Genomic DNA, 15,818 nt, shown 5'->3' on the forward strand with positions numbered 1-15,818 from the left:
GTGTGTGTGTCTATGTCTGTGTGTATCTATGTTTGTGTCTGCGTGTTTATGTGTTTATGTCTGTGTGTCTATGTATCTGTGTATATGTGTCTGTGTGTGTACATGTGACTGCGTGTGTCTATGTCTGTGTGTGTCCATGTCTTTGTGTGGATCTATGTGTCTATGTGAATGTGTGTCTGTGTGTTTGTCTGTGTATGTTTATGTCTGTGTATCTGTGTGCATGTGTCTGTGTGTCTATATCTGTGTCTGTGTGTCTATGTGTCTATGAATGTATGTGTGTGTATCTGTGTGTTTCTATGAGTGTGTCTGTGTGTATAGGAATGTCTCTGTGTATGTGTGTCTGTGTGTGTCTGTCTATGTGTGTCTGTCTATGTCTCTGTGTGTGTATCTGTGTGTGTTTATGCCTGTATGTGTGTCTGAGTGTGTCCATGTGTGTTTGTCTCTGTGTGTATATGCGTCTGTCTGCGTGTCTGTGTATCTGTGTGTATGCGTGTGTCTGAGTATGTCCGTGTGTGTCTATGTGTGTTCATGAATGTGTGTATATAAGTGTATGTGAGTATGTCTGTATGTATGAGTGTGCATTTGAGTGTGTGTGCATGTGTGTGTTTTCTTTAGGCCGTGGCTTCCCTGTGCTTAGCCTGGAGATCTGGGCATCCTTGGTTTTGGCTTTGTCCTCTCCCAGTCATGCGGGCAGCCCTGGCGTGGCCCTTACTGCTGGACTACTGTATTTTAGTGCATAGGGCTGTGAACCACCTCTGCCACCACGCCAATGAGCATACTGACAACTGCCCTTGGAAGGGGCCCTGGGCAGGTGAGGCCGGGTGTCTGGGGTGCAGACATTGAAGGCACAGAGGGACACATCCCTGTGACCTGAGTCCTCACAACCTCACCCTTCCCTGGCACGGCCATGCCTTTCCTTTTCTGTGTCCCTCCCTCCTTGAGCTCCTGCCCTTATGCTCGGCTCTCTCCCTCTCTCTTAGAAAGGGCCTGAGTAACTGATTAATATGCTTGGCACCTGCTGGGCTGTGACTCCTTCCTCTGCAGAGTCTAGGGATCTAGGGGTTCAGTGGCCACATGCCCAGCTTGAAGGAGATGGCTCTAGAGCAGCCCTCACTGAGGGAGCCCCAGGCCCATCCAGAGATCTCCATGTTAGGGTCTGTGGTGACGGGGAATCTCCTTGAGTGTACCAGGGCATAGAAGGCTTGACAGCTAGAAGGCTGCTGCGGCTATAAGCTTCCCCACCTGTACACAGCTGTCCTGGAAGGAGGACGACTGTAAAACACCAACCTGCTCTCCAGCAGCATGGCCTGAGCATTAGAAGAACCACAGGAGCTTTTTGCTTTTTAATTTTTAATTGACAAATAGTTTTGTGTATTTTTGGGGTATGATGGGATATTTTGAGCTACATATATACGTTGCAGAGTCAATCAAGCTAATTAACACCATCACCTCGCCAGCTTACCATTTTTTTGTGTTTGGTGAGAATGTGAAAAATCTATTCTTTCAGCATATATTACTATTAACTGTGGTCACCATGCCACATAATAGATCACTAAAACTTACCCCGGCCGTCTGAGACTTTGTGCCCTTTGGTCAGTACCTCCCCGTTCCCATCCCTTCCTCTCCCCCAGCCTCTGGCAACCGCTTTTCTACTCTGTTACTATGAGATCAACTCTTGGGTTCTCCATATAAGTCAGATCATGTGGTAGTCGTGTTTCTGTGCCTGGCTTATTTCACTTAACCTTATGTTCTCTGGTTCCATCCATGTGGTCTCAAATGACAGAATTTACTTAATTTTTAAGGCTATGCCATATTCCAGAGGTCCCCAACGCCCCTGCCCTATCTGTGGAAAAAGTATCTTTCATGAAACCGGCCCCTGGTGCCAAAATAGTTGGGAACTACTGCCATATTCCTTTGTATGTACAGGGAATTCTAAAAATCTGTGCATCAGCTGATGGGCATGTAGGTGGATCGCATGTCTTGGCTGCTGTGAATGGTGCTGCAGTGAACCTGGGAGAGCAGACATCTCTTCTGCATACGATTTCAGCTCCTATGGAGTTATTTCCAGCAGCGGGGCCGCTGGATCCTATGGCAGTTCTATTTTTAGTCTACTGAGAAACCGCCATATTGTTTTCAGACACAGCGGTGCTAATTTACATTCCCGCCAACCTTGTGCAAGGGTTCCGTTTTCCCCACATCCTCGCTAATACTTGTTACTTACCTTTTGTCTTTTTGACAAAAGCCATTCAGATGATGGGAGGCAATATCTCACTGTGGTTTTAATCTGCATTTCCTGATGATGAGCAATGTTGAACATTTTTCCATCGACTTGTGGCTGTATCCAGGGAGCTGATGAAGTGCGCCTGGGCTACCCCCAATGACTGTGTGAACTGGCCGGGTGGGCCACAGGACGGCCACGGGCGTTTTTTTCAGAGCTTGCTGGGCTCCTGTGCACTCAGTCAGGCTGTGAGCAAGTGCGTCATCCAGAGTGAGTCTTTCAGCTGACTTGGTGTCTGTGGAATCCCTATTGAGATGCCAGATCCTGGCCTGGTTCCCTGGGTCTCAACCCAGCTAAGCAATTCTGTGCTAAGAGTAGGCCCAGTTCCTCCCCTCCTTCTTGAAGAACAGCTCTTCGAGGGGATTAGCACACGCTGGGGCCCAGTCAGTCAATCAACACGGTCTACTGACACTTCCGCTCTGTGCTGCGTGGACCTGCTGAAGGGGAGCGAGAAGGCAGGTTTTCCTCTCCCCACACTCCAGGCCTGGACTCCACCTAACTCACGGCTGTTTCCGAATGGGGGTGGGGAGTTGCTCTGCCAGTTTTGGGAGGTGACACGGTGCCACCCAGCAGACGAGTCACTGCCCAGCTGTGCCCGGGCCGCCGTTCCCAGGCTGGAGGGTGGGATGGGCCCCTCGGAGGGAAAGCTGTCCGGCTTTCTGCTTGTCTGTGTCTCATGAAGACAGTTACGCCCAGAGGCCTGGCGGTGCGGCCGTGGGATGGCCAAGGCTCCGTGTCTCACACAGGTCCCCCAGGACATGGAAAGCTGAATATTTATCAGTTGGATTGCTGTGGACTCGGGGCGCTCTGAACTCACAAAGAACTTCCAGGACTTTCATATTTTCCCCAATGACCTTGACGTCTGTGTGCCCTGGCCCTCCCTAGCCCTGTGTCTACATTTGTGGTGTTTTTCCTTGCTAAGATAGTGTTTCATAGAGGCAGGTTTGGTAAAATGTATTTCCGTTCCTATAAAATATATTAAAATATATTTCCATTCTAAATAAGTCAGTGCATGTTTTGAATTAATCACCATGATGCAGAGTAATTAGGTATAATACGGATCTACAAAGCGAGTGTTTCTTTCGGGAAGGAGCTGCTAATTCCCTTTAATGCCATACCGTGGCCTGTCCTAGCGACCGAAGATTTTCCCCAAAATCTGACTTCCACTTTCTAAAATGTAAGTCAAATTGTTCTCCCTAAATTCTCTATAAGTTGCTGCAGCAGTTCAGAAAATTTGAGCGTGCACAACTAGAGAATTCACTTACTTTCCCAGAATTCAGGCTGAGCCAAATAAAACAGAAGTCCATGGGTCTTTCAGCCCATGGGTTGGCACTGGGGACCTTGAGAGACAGTAATGGCCTCAGAGGACAGGAATCCAGATTCCAGGGCTGCCGCTCAGCTCCAGGGACAGGACCTCAGGAAATGTCTGCAGATTCGTCCTCTGCAGACCTCCCCCCTTCTCCTCCAGCTTTCACTCTTCCTCTCCCTCTGTCTCTCTCCCTCCTTCCTCCTTCTTTCTTTTCCCACCCTCCCTGTCTTTGCCCTTCCTATCTCTCTTTCTCTCCCAGTCTCTCTTCTTTGTCTCTCTCTTCCCCATCTCCCTCCCTCCTTCACCCTTTCTCTTTTCCCTTTCCTTCTCTCCCTCTCTTCCTCTTTTTCTCTCCCTCTCTCTTCCTCTTTCCATCCCTTTCTCGTCTCCTTTCTCTCTTTTTGACTATTTTCCTCTCTCCCCTCCTTCTTCTCTGTCTCCATCTCTCTTTCTTTTCTCTTTCGCTTGCTTTCTTTCCCTCTTCCTCTCTGTCTTCTCCCTCCTTTGCCCAGGGTTCTGCCTGCCCATTTGTCTCTAGGTATTACTATTGCTAACTTCTGAGATCACAGCCCCTTTTTTTTGCCTTTTCTCTGTTCTACCCTTAAAAGCTTTTATAGCCAACAAAGGAGTTTCCCTTCCTGTCACTGCTTCTATTGCTGCCTGCTTCTCTTTGTAGAATTCCGACTGGCTGCTGCGTGCAAGTACCTAGACTTATTGTTCCACTGAGGCAGGCAGACTTCAGTGATTCCACCTGAGTCCTCTCTGCCACGTTTACGACAATAAAACAAGAGGCCTCATTGCTTTGAACAAAAATGGGGAGATCCTACTTTCTGGCCTAGGGTTCAGAATTAAGCCTTGCATTTTCCTAGGGACCAATAATCAATCACAGAGGCATTTAGATGAACAAACTAATTCGAAAAACCTTTCCAGATCTTTGCTTAACGAGTTAATAGGCTATCCTTAATACCGATCCATTGGAACCCGTAAAAGGACCTGTAATTGAAACTGCCTTTCAAGAGCTGTGGTTTTCAGAGTGTGGTCCCAGGACCAAGATCATCAGCATCACCTTATTCCATTAACTTATAAGGAATTCTTTTTGAGCACATCCTTGGACCCACTGAATCAGAAACGGCGGGTGGAACCCGCAGCCTGTGCTGAGCAAGCCCTCCGGTGGATTCTGATATGCACTCAAGTGTGAGAACTGCTGCTTCAGAGTGAAGATTCCTGCCACTCAAATGTCTGCAGTGTCAGTTGCAAAATTCTTAGAGGCAATGTTGGAGACATGAGGGAAATAAACTGAAATCAGAAGACATGGGTCAAACCCCCCAAAGCCAGGACCTAGTCAGGACCTAGTAGAGATCTGTAAACAGGGTTGACATCACCACATCAGCGGGATATTGACAGGATTAAGTGCGATAACCTGTGAGATTTAGGGAGGCAGCCATCGTGCCTGGCATTCGGTGTATGGTGCTGAGTAGTTGCCTGCTTTTGGTTTCTTCTTTCTTTATACAGCTCCAACGAAACAAACAAACAATCATTCTCATACAAAACAATCAAATCTTTTAATATACCACTCTAATCTGCCAATGAGCAGAAACTCTAAGTTCAAAATCCATTTGACGGAAAAACAGTTGAGGCATTTATCCCTAGTTGAGTTACTTCATTTATTTTCACTGATAAAGGGTAGCACTTGCTTTCAAATGAATCACTAATATTTGAGCAACATTTAAACATATTGAGAAATATGCAACATTTTGCATATTTCTCAAAAAAAGAAATATAAATAAGTCTGTGTGTATGTGTGTCTTTGAGGAAGGGACAGTTAGGAGAGAAGCAATTTTGACTCAAAATGAAACAAAACAACAGCTTGATTTGGGGAGAAATCTAGAAACGAAGTATATATGTAGCAACTCAGGGCTTCAGGACCTGCTGAGCATGGTCAGGCCTGTTCTTACTGAATCATGATCTGCTTTCAGGATAAGACAGTAGACAGAGTAAAATAGGAAAAAGCCCACCCCTGGGACATGGCAAGACCCCTGTCGCTACAAAAATTCAAAAATTAGCCAGGCTTGGTGGTGCGCACCTGTGTTCCCACCTACCCAGGAGGCTGAGGTGGGAGGATCACTTAAGTCCAGGTGGTGGAGGCTGCAGTGAGCTGAGATTGCACCATTACACTCCAGCCTGGGCAACAGAACAAGACCCTGTCTCAAAAAAAAAGGAAGAAGAATAAAGAAGAAACCAAAACTGGAAAGCATAACTTATGAAAGTGAGATACTTAAAAATGTCTCTATTGGAAAGCACCACAAAATGGATCATTTTGTCAAGTTCTTGCACAGCTTGAAAAGAACCGTGAGTCGCCTTGGGCGGATCTCGTCATGCCACCAGGGGGCGCGCTGGGCCTCCCAATGCGGCCCGGCAGGCAGGCGCAGTTTTTGTCTTTGAGGTCCTGTCATTCTCTGTATAAACAAGTTACGTTCAAGTGTTTAGGATATAAATTACGACCATGCCGGCTGCCTCGGAAGGAATGTAAACACAGCACTGTGGTCGGAGCAAACTCTGAAACTGACTTCATAATTTATAGCAGGCCCCTGAGTAGCTCACTATAAAAGAAAATAAAAAGGCCTTATTTTACTGCAAATATGATAATGGAGAGACCAAAAAATGTTTAAATCACCTCTTAATTTTAGAAGATATAGGAAGGAAGCCTAAAAATTAGAAAGGTGGTTAAGGCTTTCAGAAACAAGATGTTTCACTTAAGAGATTCTCTTTGTACTGAAATTCACTTAGAATACAAAAACACTGGGGTGTGAAATAGCTCCTCAGAGGGGGTACCAAAAAGCCTGGTGACTGGGAGAAAGACCTTTTAGGGGATGAGAAACAAAGGTATTTCAGTCAGGAAAAAAAAAAAGCAAAAAAGAACAAAAATCCTGCCCTGAATTGAGAGGAAAATTCACAGGGAAATTAGGGCAGAGTTTCTCTGCTTCTCTCAGACCTATCATCCTCAACATCTCCTGTGACGCTGATGGGCTGCTGGGACAGATGGTCAGTCCTCCTGCCTAGTTGGCCTGTTTTGCTCTTCCATCCGGAGCATCACCAGTTTTGCCTGCAACCTTCATGACTAGGAAACCTAGCAAGAACAGAAACAGGGGCTGAGGGGCTCCCTTTTTAAATCCCTGGTTAAAAGGGAGGAGTGGGTAGAGGAGGCCAGGAGGAAGGGAGGGTTGGACAGGCTTGCTGTGAGCAGATGCCAAGCAGGGCCAGCCAGGCTCTGAACTGGAGGGTGGGACAGGCCACAGCCACAGAGCACCATGTCAGGGAGTCCAGCTTCTGTAACAAACTCCCCAAGGAAGTTAAACTCCCCTACTGGGAGCCTGACCCCTGTAGCTCAGCAGGGCTCCCCCCACCCCCCAGTCTTCAGATCTGAGCCCCATTCCTGACAGCATGCCACCACCACCTGTAACAAAACTGTAGCATGCAAAGGGAAGAAGCAGGGTGCTGTTCTTTGGACACCTAACCCTGGAGGGGTGCTTCCCACTGTGCCACACATCTGTCAACCCGAGTCAGTGGGGACAGAGAGAGGGCAAAGGGCAGAACTCTCCCTGGGCACAGGAAAGAAAACAAAAGGGGCACAAACTTGGTGTCCTCAAATCAAACCCTCGCCTTTCGGTATCCTGCCTGGTTTTCTTTCTGGTTCATCTTCTGGTTTTTGTTTAGCCAGAAAAAGCTAGGGTGAGGTAAAGAAGAAATAACAGAAAATGTTTCTTCTACTCTTTCTCTCCTGAGAAAATTCACAATCAGAACCTGGCCTGTGTTACTCAAGGCATAGACCCCACACCATGTCAATTACACCACTGGAGCGGGTGCGGGTAGAGTTCCACAGCTGCCGGGTAGGGCGGGAGGAGAACCTGGCATCCATTGCTCTCAGGGTACCCGAAGAGAAAGTTGCCCCCCTAAAACAGCTATTTGTTATATACATTTTATTGAAAAAAATTTTACATCAAAATACTTTGGCAAACTGTAAAAGTATACATAAGTGCAAATATATCCTCCTTTTGAAATACAAGCAAAGTGTGAGTATACACGAAGGTCATAAAAATATCTTTAAAATATGGTGGTAGAAAACAACCTTGTAAAAACGTTGTATTGTCACAATACTGAAAACCACTTTCTTAAACTAGACACATTGTTTCTAAATAATTTCTTAATAATGTTCTTTGGCACCTGTATCCAAATGCAGTGTTTGGGGGAAATGACTCTCCCAACTCAGCTAGGCAACAAGAAGGGGCTTTTTTGAAATCTTGTGCTTAGCACTGCCTTTTTGAAAAGCACACAAGTTTTCATATCATAGACAAACATACACACGCACACACAACTTGTCTGCTGTTTTTCAGACCCTGATTACTGAAGGCAATGAAGATCCCAGAGCTACACGTGGCATATCTTCCTATCTCCTCAGTTGCCCTCTCCCCTCATGTGGGAGCCTGCAGGCATTCATACTGGGGACACTACCTTGCCAGCGGATGTCTTTCTTTCAGCAGTAGGCAAATTACAGTGACCAATGTGGTCCTGGGCATTCTGGCTAAGTGGGTGGTGTGTGGCTTACTGCTATCTTCCTGCTGGCGATGTGAATCCATCTGTTTGTCTCTGCCCCCCTCTGAGGAGGGAAAAGGAGAGAGCGGCCATTGCTCGGCCCCTTTCCGTTCACGTTCACATGACACAGGGCTTAATATCCTGACAGACGCTCTGGTGATGATGGTGATAATATGACCCGCTGGCTGAGGGATGGAAAGAAGAAATTCCATTGAAGTTGAGGACGAAATCTTTTCTGTCACACACTGGAGTAGAGTGATGCTGGTAACGGGGCAGTCCCACTGAAAGAAGAAAACAGAAACCTCCTCAGAAACAAAGTCACCAGGTTGATGGCAGGGTGTCTTATTTTGACTGAGGGTACAAAAGGTGCTGCTGTGTCTTTTAGTACATTGCTAGACAACTGGTAGAGAAAACCCAGCTTTAGAAGCATCTCACACACGCCAATGGCAGGTCATAGAACGGCTTTGGAATCAGTATGTTTTGTTTTGATGTTCGCACAAACACAGAGCAAGTTCTCCCCAAAGGCTGGTTCTTATGTCCTGGAATTCCAACTGTATTCTCTGAGGCTGGGGCGCGCGCTTTAATCTCAGAATGAGCACAGGTAGGGTACAGCTCCACCCAGACTCTGGATCCAGATCCCTCCCAGCAGAGCTCCTGACCTCTGCTCCCCTGAACCCTGGCTGCACGGAGGGCCAGGCGCCTGCCCAGAAACACCACTGCGGCCTTCTTTCTTGTTCTGAGCCTTGTTTCCTAACTGACTGTGCGGGTTAGAGCAGCGAGCGCAGAGGAATGCTCCCTGTGACAAAGGGGACTAGAGGAAACCCAATCGTAAGATGATCAGATGGGGCAGAAAAACACACCTCTTCTCCTGCCCCACCACAGGCATCTTCCTGGGTCCGGAACATCTTGGACTTCGTCTAGAGAAGCCAGGACTTCAGGGCGCAGAGAAATGCCCTTGGGTCCGAGGCATCTGGCAGGGCGGGGAGTCCCTGAGGTAGCCCTAGACTAGAGGGGGAAAGACAAGGCCCAGACCCTGCTCTCCCAGGGCGTCTCCCGGGGACCGCTCCCTGGTCCCTGGCCTGTGCCGGGCCGGCTTTTGCTTTTGTTTTCTCGGAGGAGCCTCTTGCCGCAGGATGCAGTCGGCCTGCAGTGCCCTGAGCACTGGGCCCCTGTGGCTACTGGACCAGGCCCTCCGGGCACCCGGTTGGGTTAGGTCCGTTCGCCTGGGTCTTAGTTAACTGAGTGGTGTGGGGACCATAAAGTGCACGTCGATTCAGGCCCGACTCAGTTTTTCAGTGCAAGAAAACTGTACCCACGGCCCACCAGGCTTGGGCCCTGCTCGCATGGCCTCGGCCGCGCTGTGTCCCCGCAATGACGGAGTAAGCCGGCTGCTCAGTGGCCGGCGCCTACTTCCTTGCTCACAACACCCACCCGAGCACGAGCACGAGCACGCCCGGCGCTGCTCTAACGCAGCTGCCTTGGCCCACGAGTCCCGATGTGTGCGTGGCGCTCTGCACACAGGTGCGTTTGCTCGTCGCATTAAAGCAAGTTCTGATGCCAAGTCCTGGACCACAAAATAGCAGGACACAGGCGAAGCGCTAAGGAAGCAGTCGACGCTTTGATGTGCTGGCAGAATGATAAAAGCCCGAGCTCCTTCCTGAAAGGCTGGCAGGGCTTAATGAAGGACTCCAGGGTCATAAGGACCTTGGCCTCCGGGCCTAAGATCTCAGGGCTCGGCCCTTGTGGGGTCCTGGGGGAGGGAGAGTCGTGCTGGGTTTGTGCGCGGGGACTTGTGCTGATCTGTGTGCTGCGCCCACGGAGACCGCCTTGCTCCCTGCCGGCACCTCACCAGGCCCCCAGGTCTCAGTGGCCATGGCCCAGCGGGCAGGGGCCCAGCGGGCGGGGCACTCCCAACAAGGCCCCACGGGGTCCTCTCACAGCGGGCCAGCTCCTCAGAAGCCTCTGCCTCTAGTGTTCCCGGGAGACTGCAACAGGGCTGGGTGGGTATTCTATAGGCACGGGAGCAAAAAGGCGAGAAAGGAAAGGCAGAGGGTCCCAGTCACGCTTTAGGACTGAGACATCCTCTCTCCCGAGCATTCCCAGACTGGTCGGGAGTTCTGCGAGACTCCCAGGGAAGGCCGGCCGCGGGAGGCCGCTGGGCAGAGGCACAGAAGCCTGCCTGCTCCGCCGAGAAGTTTTCAGCCAATCCAAGAGAATCGTGTATCCAGATTCCGAAGTTTTGGGAGCTTGTGCATGCTCCCCATGTATGGGATGGGGAGAGAGTAGCCTTGAAGAAGGGTCAGAAGTCCCTTTCCTGTGTGGTTTTTTTTCTTCCTAGAGTATGGTTTCTCCAAGACTATGAAGCCTTAGAGTCTGGGCCTTCCCGGAGAGGAGGAGAGCTGGCAGGACAGCTGGCAGGGTGGGAGAGGAGCGGGCAGGCCGGGAAGGAAGGGGTGAGCCCACCGAGGGCTGTGCGTGTGTGCGTGTGTGCGTGTGTGATTGACAGCTGGTCCAAGGGGATACACAAATAAGACGGGAAGGCCGCCTGTATTGGTTACTTGCTGAAATTCCCATAAAATTGAACAAGACTCTGTTCTCAGTGGGTTAAGTCAGGCTAAAATCCTCTCCCGTGTGGTCCTGCCGAGACTGTCTTTGTTTGGTTAACCTCTGAGACCCACATTTAAAAGGCCTATTTGGGAAATTTCACCCTCCAGGGAACCAACATCTTTTGCCCATTTCTAGCCTTCCCTTCTCCCCTGGTGCTCCTTCAGCACACCGACTCAGGAACACATAAAGTATGCATCACCCTACAAGTCACTGTCTCATTGCTGTGGGAGGCCAATGTGAGACAGCAGCTTGGGGCCTTGCCTTTGACTGGCAGGCCCATCGGATTTTAATCTGCAGCCCTAGGTACTCGGAGGGAGGGGTTGTAAGGATTTATCTCTATTCTCCAGACAAACCTGGCCAAATATTCAAATTCCCTCCTCCATCCCCACCACCTCCTCCCACCTCTCACCACCTTCAGGAAGTCAATAAATTTTCATAATCTGCGACCAACATAATGTAAACCAGCCACACTAAAAGTGGCATCCATAGGGCAGGCACATTTATCAGGGGAGTCCCAGTAGGGTCCTTCAAGTCCTGCCACCCCCAACCTGTATCATCAATGTGTGTTCATTGTAGGGGGGGGGGGCAAGGAAGGGGAGGGGACCTAAACAGTTTGGTGACACCCCCTCCACTGACAAATGTCCCTTTAGTGAAAGATCCTGGGTGCCAGCTCTGTCCCTCCCACCCCCTCCTCTTTACACTTGCCCAGCTGCAAACATCTCCCTACATACGCCCCAACATACAGAACATCTCCGATTCTCACATTTACTTTGGGACAATGGTACAGCAAAATGAATTCAAGGAAAAAAAAAAAAAGGACAAAAGGAACTAGACACAGCTTCCTGACCAAGGTCCCCAAAGGTCATATGCCTCTCAGAGCTAAGTCAGACTAGGAACAGGAGACCTGCAGCCTCCTGCACAGGGACCCCCATTGACCCAGGAAGGCAGGGGACTTCACACCATGCTCACAGCAGCCAGACGATTCTGAAGGTTCAGCTGCTGGCCAAGGATGCTGCGAGGACAGTAAGACCACGTCCCTGTTCCCACGAATAAGGAGGCTCTCCCCAACATCTGCTTTTCCCAGTGCCCTCAGACCTCCTGGCTTCGGGGTCCTTGTTTGTGGCAGTGGCAGTGGCTGCCAGCCCTGGAGGCCTAGAGGCGTTGCGCCTAGCCGGCTGTGCTGGAGGGCGTTGCCTTACCTGAGAGGTCCTCACGGGCGTTCTGGTGCAAGTAGCTCTGCTCCAGCGAGTAGGAGGACATACTGGAGTGCAGGCCTGCAGAGGCTGCGGGGTTGCTGCTCGGCGTCAGAGCAGGCGGCTGCTTGAGGTAAGGCGAGGCGCCAGGCGAGCTCCAGTGCGCCGCAGGGCTCGTGTAGGGCGAGTGGCATTCGATGGCGCTCGCCATGGCCGGGGACGAGGGCACTGGGCTGCTGCTGCTGTCCGGCCCGTAGTCTCCGCCGCCGCCACCCCCGGCCGCACCGACGCCCCCGGGTCCCGCGGGCACGGGGCAGCTGGCCATGTAGGTGGAACCCGGGTTGGGCGACATGTGCGGGACGTGGTGGTGGTGATGGTGGTGAGGGTGCGCATGGCTCGGGGCGCCCGCGCCGGCGTCGTAGCCCGCGGGCATCATGTCGAGGCCGCTGTAGCCGCCCTGGCTGTGGCAGCCGAGCGGCGCCGAGGGGGGCGCCTGGAAGTCGAAGCCCTGGGGCAGCAGCGAGGCCCCGAAGCCCAATCCGCTCACCACGCGGTGGTACATGGGCTTGAGCGCCTGGCACTTCCGCCTGAAGCCGCGCGGCCGGCGGCGGAACGAGCCCTCCTCGAACATGAACTCGCTGGCCGGGTCGATGGTCCAGTAGTGGCCCTTGCCGGGCCGCCCAAGGCCCTTGGGCAGCTTGATGAAGCACTCGTTGAGCGAGAGATTGTGGCGCACCGAGTTCTTCCAGCCCTGGTAGGCGCCGCGGAAGAAGGGGAAGCGCGCCTGCAGGAACTGGTAGATCTCGCTGAGCGTCAGGCGCTTGCTGGGCGAGCTCTGGATGGCCATGACGATGAGAGCGATGTACGAGTAGGGCGGCTTTTCGGGCCGCCGCAGCCCCGAGCTCGCCTTCTTGGCGCCCCCACTACCGGCGCCCGCGCTGCTGCCGCCGCCCGCGCTCTTGCAGGCAGCCGAGGGGGCGCTGGCAGAGTTGGAGGAGGACGAAGACGAGGCGCAGGAGGCGGAGGACGACGACGACGACGAGGAGGTGGTCTCCAGAGCGGCGGCGGCGGCGGGCGGCGGGCTCATCAGGGCGGCCTGGAGCGCGCCGGGGGCCGGGCTGCACGCGCGGCGGATCGGGGCCGGCGGCGGGCGCGGTGGAGGCGGCGGCGGCCCGCCCTCGGTTGTCATCTGGGACCCGGGAGCGAGGCCGGGCCGCGAGGGCGGGCCCCGGGCGGGGAGCGGAGGCGCCGGAGAGGGGTCGGCCCAGAAGCCGGACGAGCGCCCTAGCCCGCCGCCCGGGGTGCTGCCGTGGCCGCTCCGGGCCAGCGCTTCGGTGTCGCCTCCCTCAGCTCCTTTGGGGCTTCTGGAGGCGGCGACGGGCGAGAGGCAACGCCCGGCGCATCACTCCGCGAGCCGCGGGCCCTGCCTTGCGCAACGGCCTCCCAGGCCGCGAGGCCGAGCGGCCGGCGCCGGGCAACTGCGCGCGCGAGTGGGACCGCGGCCGGGACCCCGGGGACGAGCCCGACGTTTCCCTTCAGGAGCGCTCCTCGCTCTGTCTCTCCGACTTCCTCCCTCCCGCGCCCTCCCCGGCAGCTCTCCTCGCTCCCTCCCTCCCTCCCTCCCCCTACCCCGCCCTGCCCCCTCCTCGCACGGCGCCGCCGTGGGGAGGGCGCGCTCGGGCCGCGGCGCTCACTCCTCCCCCTCCCAACCTGGCGGCCGCCTCCCTTGCTTATCTCGCTCTCCGCACTCCAGGGTCTCCTCGCTCTTTTCATTCCTCTCTCGGCCTTTTCCACTTTCCCTCACCCACCCTCTTTCAAACGGGGGGAATCACAGACTCAACTCTCATCTTCCTGGGGGAACTACCCCCTCCCCCCCAGCAAAACTCGACCACCTCTGACTTTGTGAAATCTTCTTTCTGTTTGCCCCCTAGAGCAGCCCCCGCTCCCCATCCCAGGACCTGGCTGCCCCCCGCGGAGTGGACCCTGCGCCGCCCACCAACCCCCCGCTTCCCCTTTCCTCCTCCTAGCCCGCGGGGCCGAGTGGTGCTGCGCGGGTGCCGCCGCCCGGAGCCTCCCTGGCCGCCCTCCCCAGGGCCGATACTGACTCCATCTGTCAACTTCGTTTAGACTTTGCCGCCCTCAGCCACACGCCGGGGTGCCAGACGCCCAAAGGTAACGTGCCAATCCCCTCTCTTTCTGGCTGGGCCTGCAGGCTCCCCCGACAATTGTTAGGGCAACTGCGGGCGCTCGTGGACGTTTTCGGAACTTTGAGCAGAGGGATTTGGACTGAGAAACCTAGGCCAAGTTTTAAAGACTCTGGAAACCTGGATCTCATGGGACTCAGGTTGTATTTGCTTCACTTCCTTACCCCCCACCCCCGTTAGTGTTTTGTAAGAAAAAAAAAAAAAAAAAAAGGAAAAGGAAAAGAAGAAAAAATAAAAGAGAGAGAAAGACCCTGAGATAAGCGAGATGGTTGTATTTATATTCAGTCCTGAAGGGGTGTGCAGCTGTCACTAGGTTTACATCCTCTGTCTTAACATTGCCCACCCAAAACTGTGCTAGGTCTCAGCTAACTCCTGTCCGAGAACACTTCTCCCCAGTTGCGGCTAATTCCTCCCTGAGTAAGAGTCAGGCTCTGAGAGAGATGTGCCCTCGGGAGCAATCATTTCCAATGAGACCCGACAGTTAGTTATTGGATTACACGTGCAGGGAAATGTAGTCCGACCAGGGGATAGGAGCTGGGAGACGGAGGAGGAGAGCAGGAGGCCGGAGCTGGCGGGGCCACCCAAGGGCTGAAGGGGGAGGCCCAGAAAGGAGGTACTGAAGACCAGCCGACTAAACAGGAGGCAGAGCTGGGCACCCCACTGCATCTAGGCTGAAAGGTCGGAGGTGCTTGTGCCTGCTGGGGAGCCTGGGGAGATGGGGGAGGCAAGAGAAGGGGAGGTTGTGCAGTAATCAGGAGGGAGCCGCCAGGCAAAGAGCCTTCAGTCTTCAGCTGCACCGCAGAGGCAGGCATCTTGGGGTTGGCAGGAGCCCTATGTGCCCCCGGAGTGCTGGGGGACTGCTGCCGCCTGAGTGCCCTGGTGGAGCTGTAGATGCAGAGAGGGCGGGTGGGGAGGGGAGGGGTAGGTGGGAGGGGGGTGGGCCAGGGCTGGCCCCAGACAGTGACCTGAGGTTGAGTGGAAGCAGGCTTTTTCCATCAAACCCTGCCTGGATACCACACACAGAGACCGAGTGTCAGTTTACTGCCCTGAGCCGGCTCCTTCTCCCTAAGCTCCACAGTAATTAGACAAAGAAAACCTAAATTAGCTGAACAGGCGTCGACAGCTTCCTCCAGAGCACCCCTGGTACCTACATGGGAATGTGTCCGAAAATGGCTTGATTGTAGCCGAGAGTCAGCTAAGAAAACACTGCCAAGCTGAACTCAGTTTACCACTCATTTCCAATAGAAAAAAGAAACAAGGCGCTCTTTTCCGGGTGGGATGTTTTGATTGGGTTGGGGCAGGGAGTTTGCAGTTGTTTCCACTTTCTAAGAATTTCTTTCTCACTGACTGCTGAATGGTTTTGGGGGGTGGGTCCTCATATATTTCATAGTATTTTTTCTGTTGCCCTCATTTGTCATTTTATGTGGAATAACTTCAAAATACGTAACTAAACATAAAAGTTAATATAATGTGTTCACTAAACTAATGCTTTAAGTGCTTAAAATATAATTATTTTAATAAAATAGAAGCTGGAGTGGGGAGGATAGATAGGATCTTAAAAGAGCTCTCCTGACATAGAGTTCAGTGTGTGTGGGTCTGTCTGTGTCTGTGTGTGTGTGCATGAAGTGGAAAGGCAT

General features: G+C 52.7%; 1 protein-coding gene and 1 long non-coding RNA gene across 2 annotated transcripts in view; one reads left to right on the forward strand and one right to left on the reverse strand.

Moving 5' to 3' along the window:
* Window positions 1-7,549: 7,549 nt before the first annotated feature.
* Window positions 7,550-13,540, reverse strand: FOXF2 (forkhead box F2). The gene is made up of 2 exons (XM_017970948.4): window positions 11,984-13,540; window positions 7,550-8,458 (listed from the first exon to the last, which is right to left on the reverse strand). Exons 1-2 carry the CDS (start codon window positions 13,164-13,166, stop codon window positions 8,295-8,297), a joined length of 1,347 nt encoding a protein of 448 aa, XP_017826437.2. The 5' UTR covers window positions 13,167-13,540; the 3' UTR covers window positions 7,550-8,294.
* LOC128931723 (uncharacterized) overlaps window positions 11,671-15,818 on the forward strand; it is a 79,608-nt gene continuing 75,460 nt past the window's right edge. The window contains exon 1 of the long non-coding RNA XR_008480581.2: window positions 11,671-12,110. This is a non-coding gene — a long non-coding RNA (uncharacterized LOC128931723). The remainder of the gene's footprint in view (window positions 12,111-15,818) is intronic.

This window comes from Callithrix jacchus, chromosome 4, assembly GCF_049354715.1.
Source record: "Callithrix jacchus isolate 240 chromosome 4, calJac240_pri, whole genome shotgun sequence".
NCBI classification, from domain to species: Eukaryota; Metazoa; Chordata; class Mammalia; order Primates; family Cebidae; genus Callithrix; species Callithrix jacchus.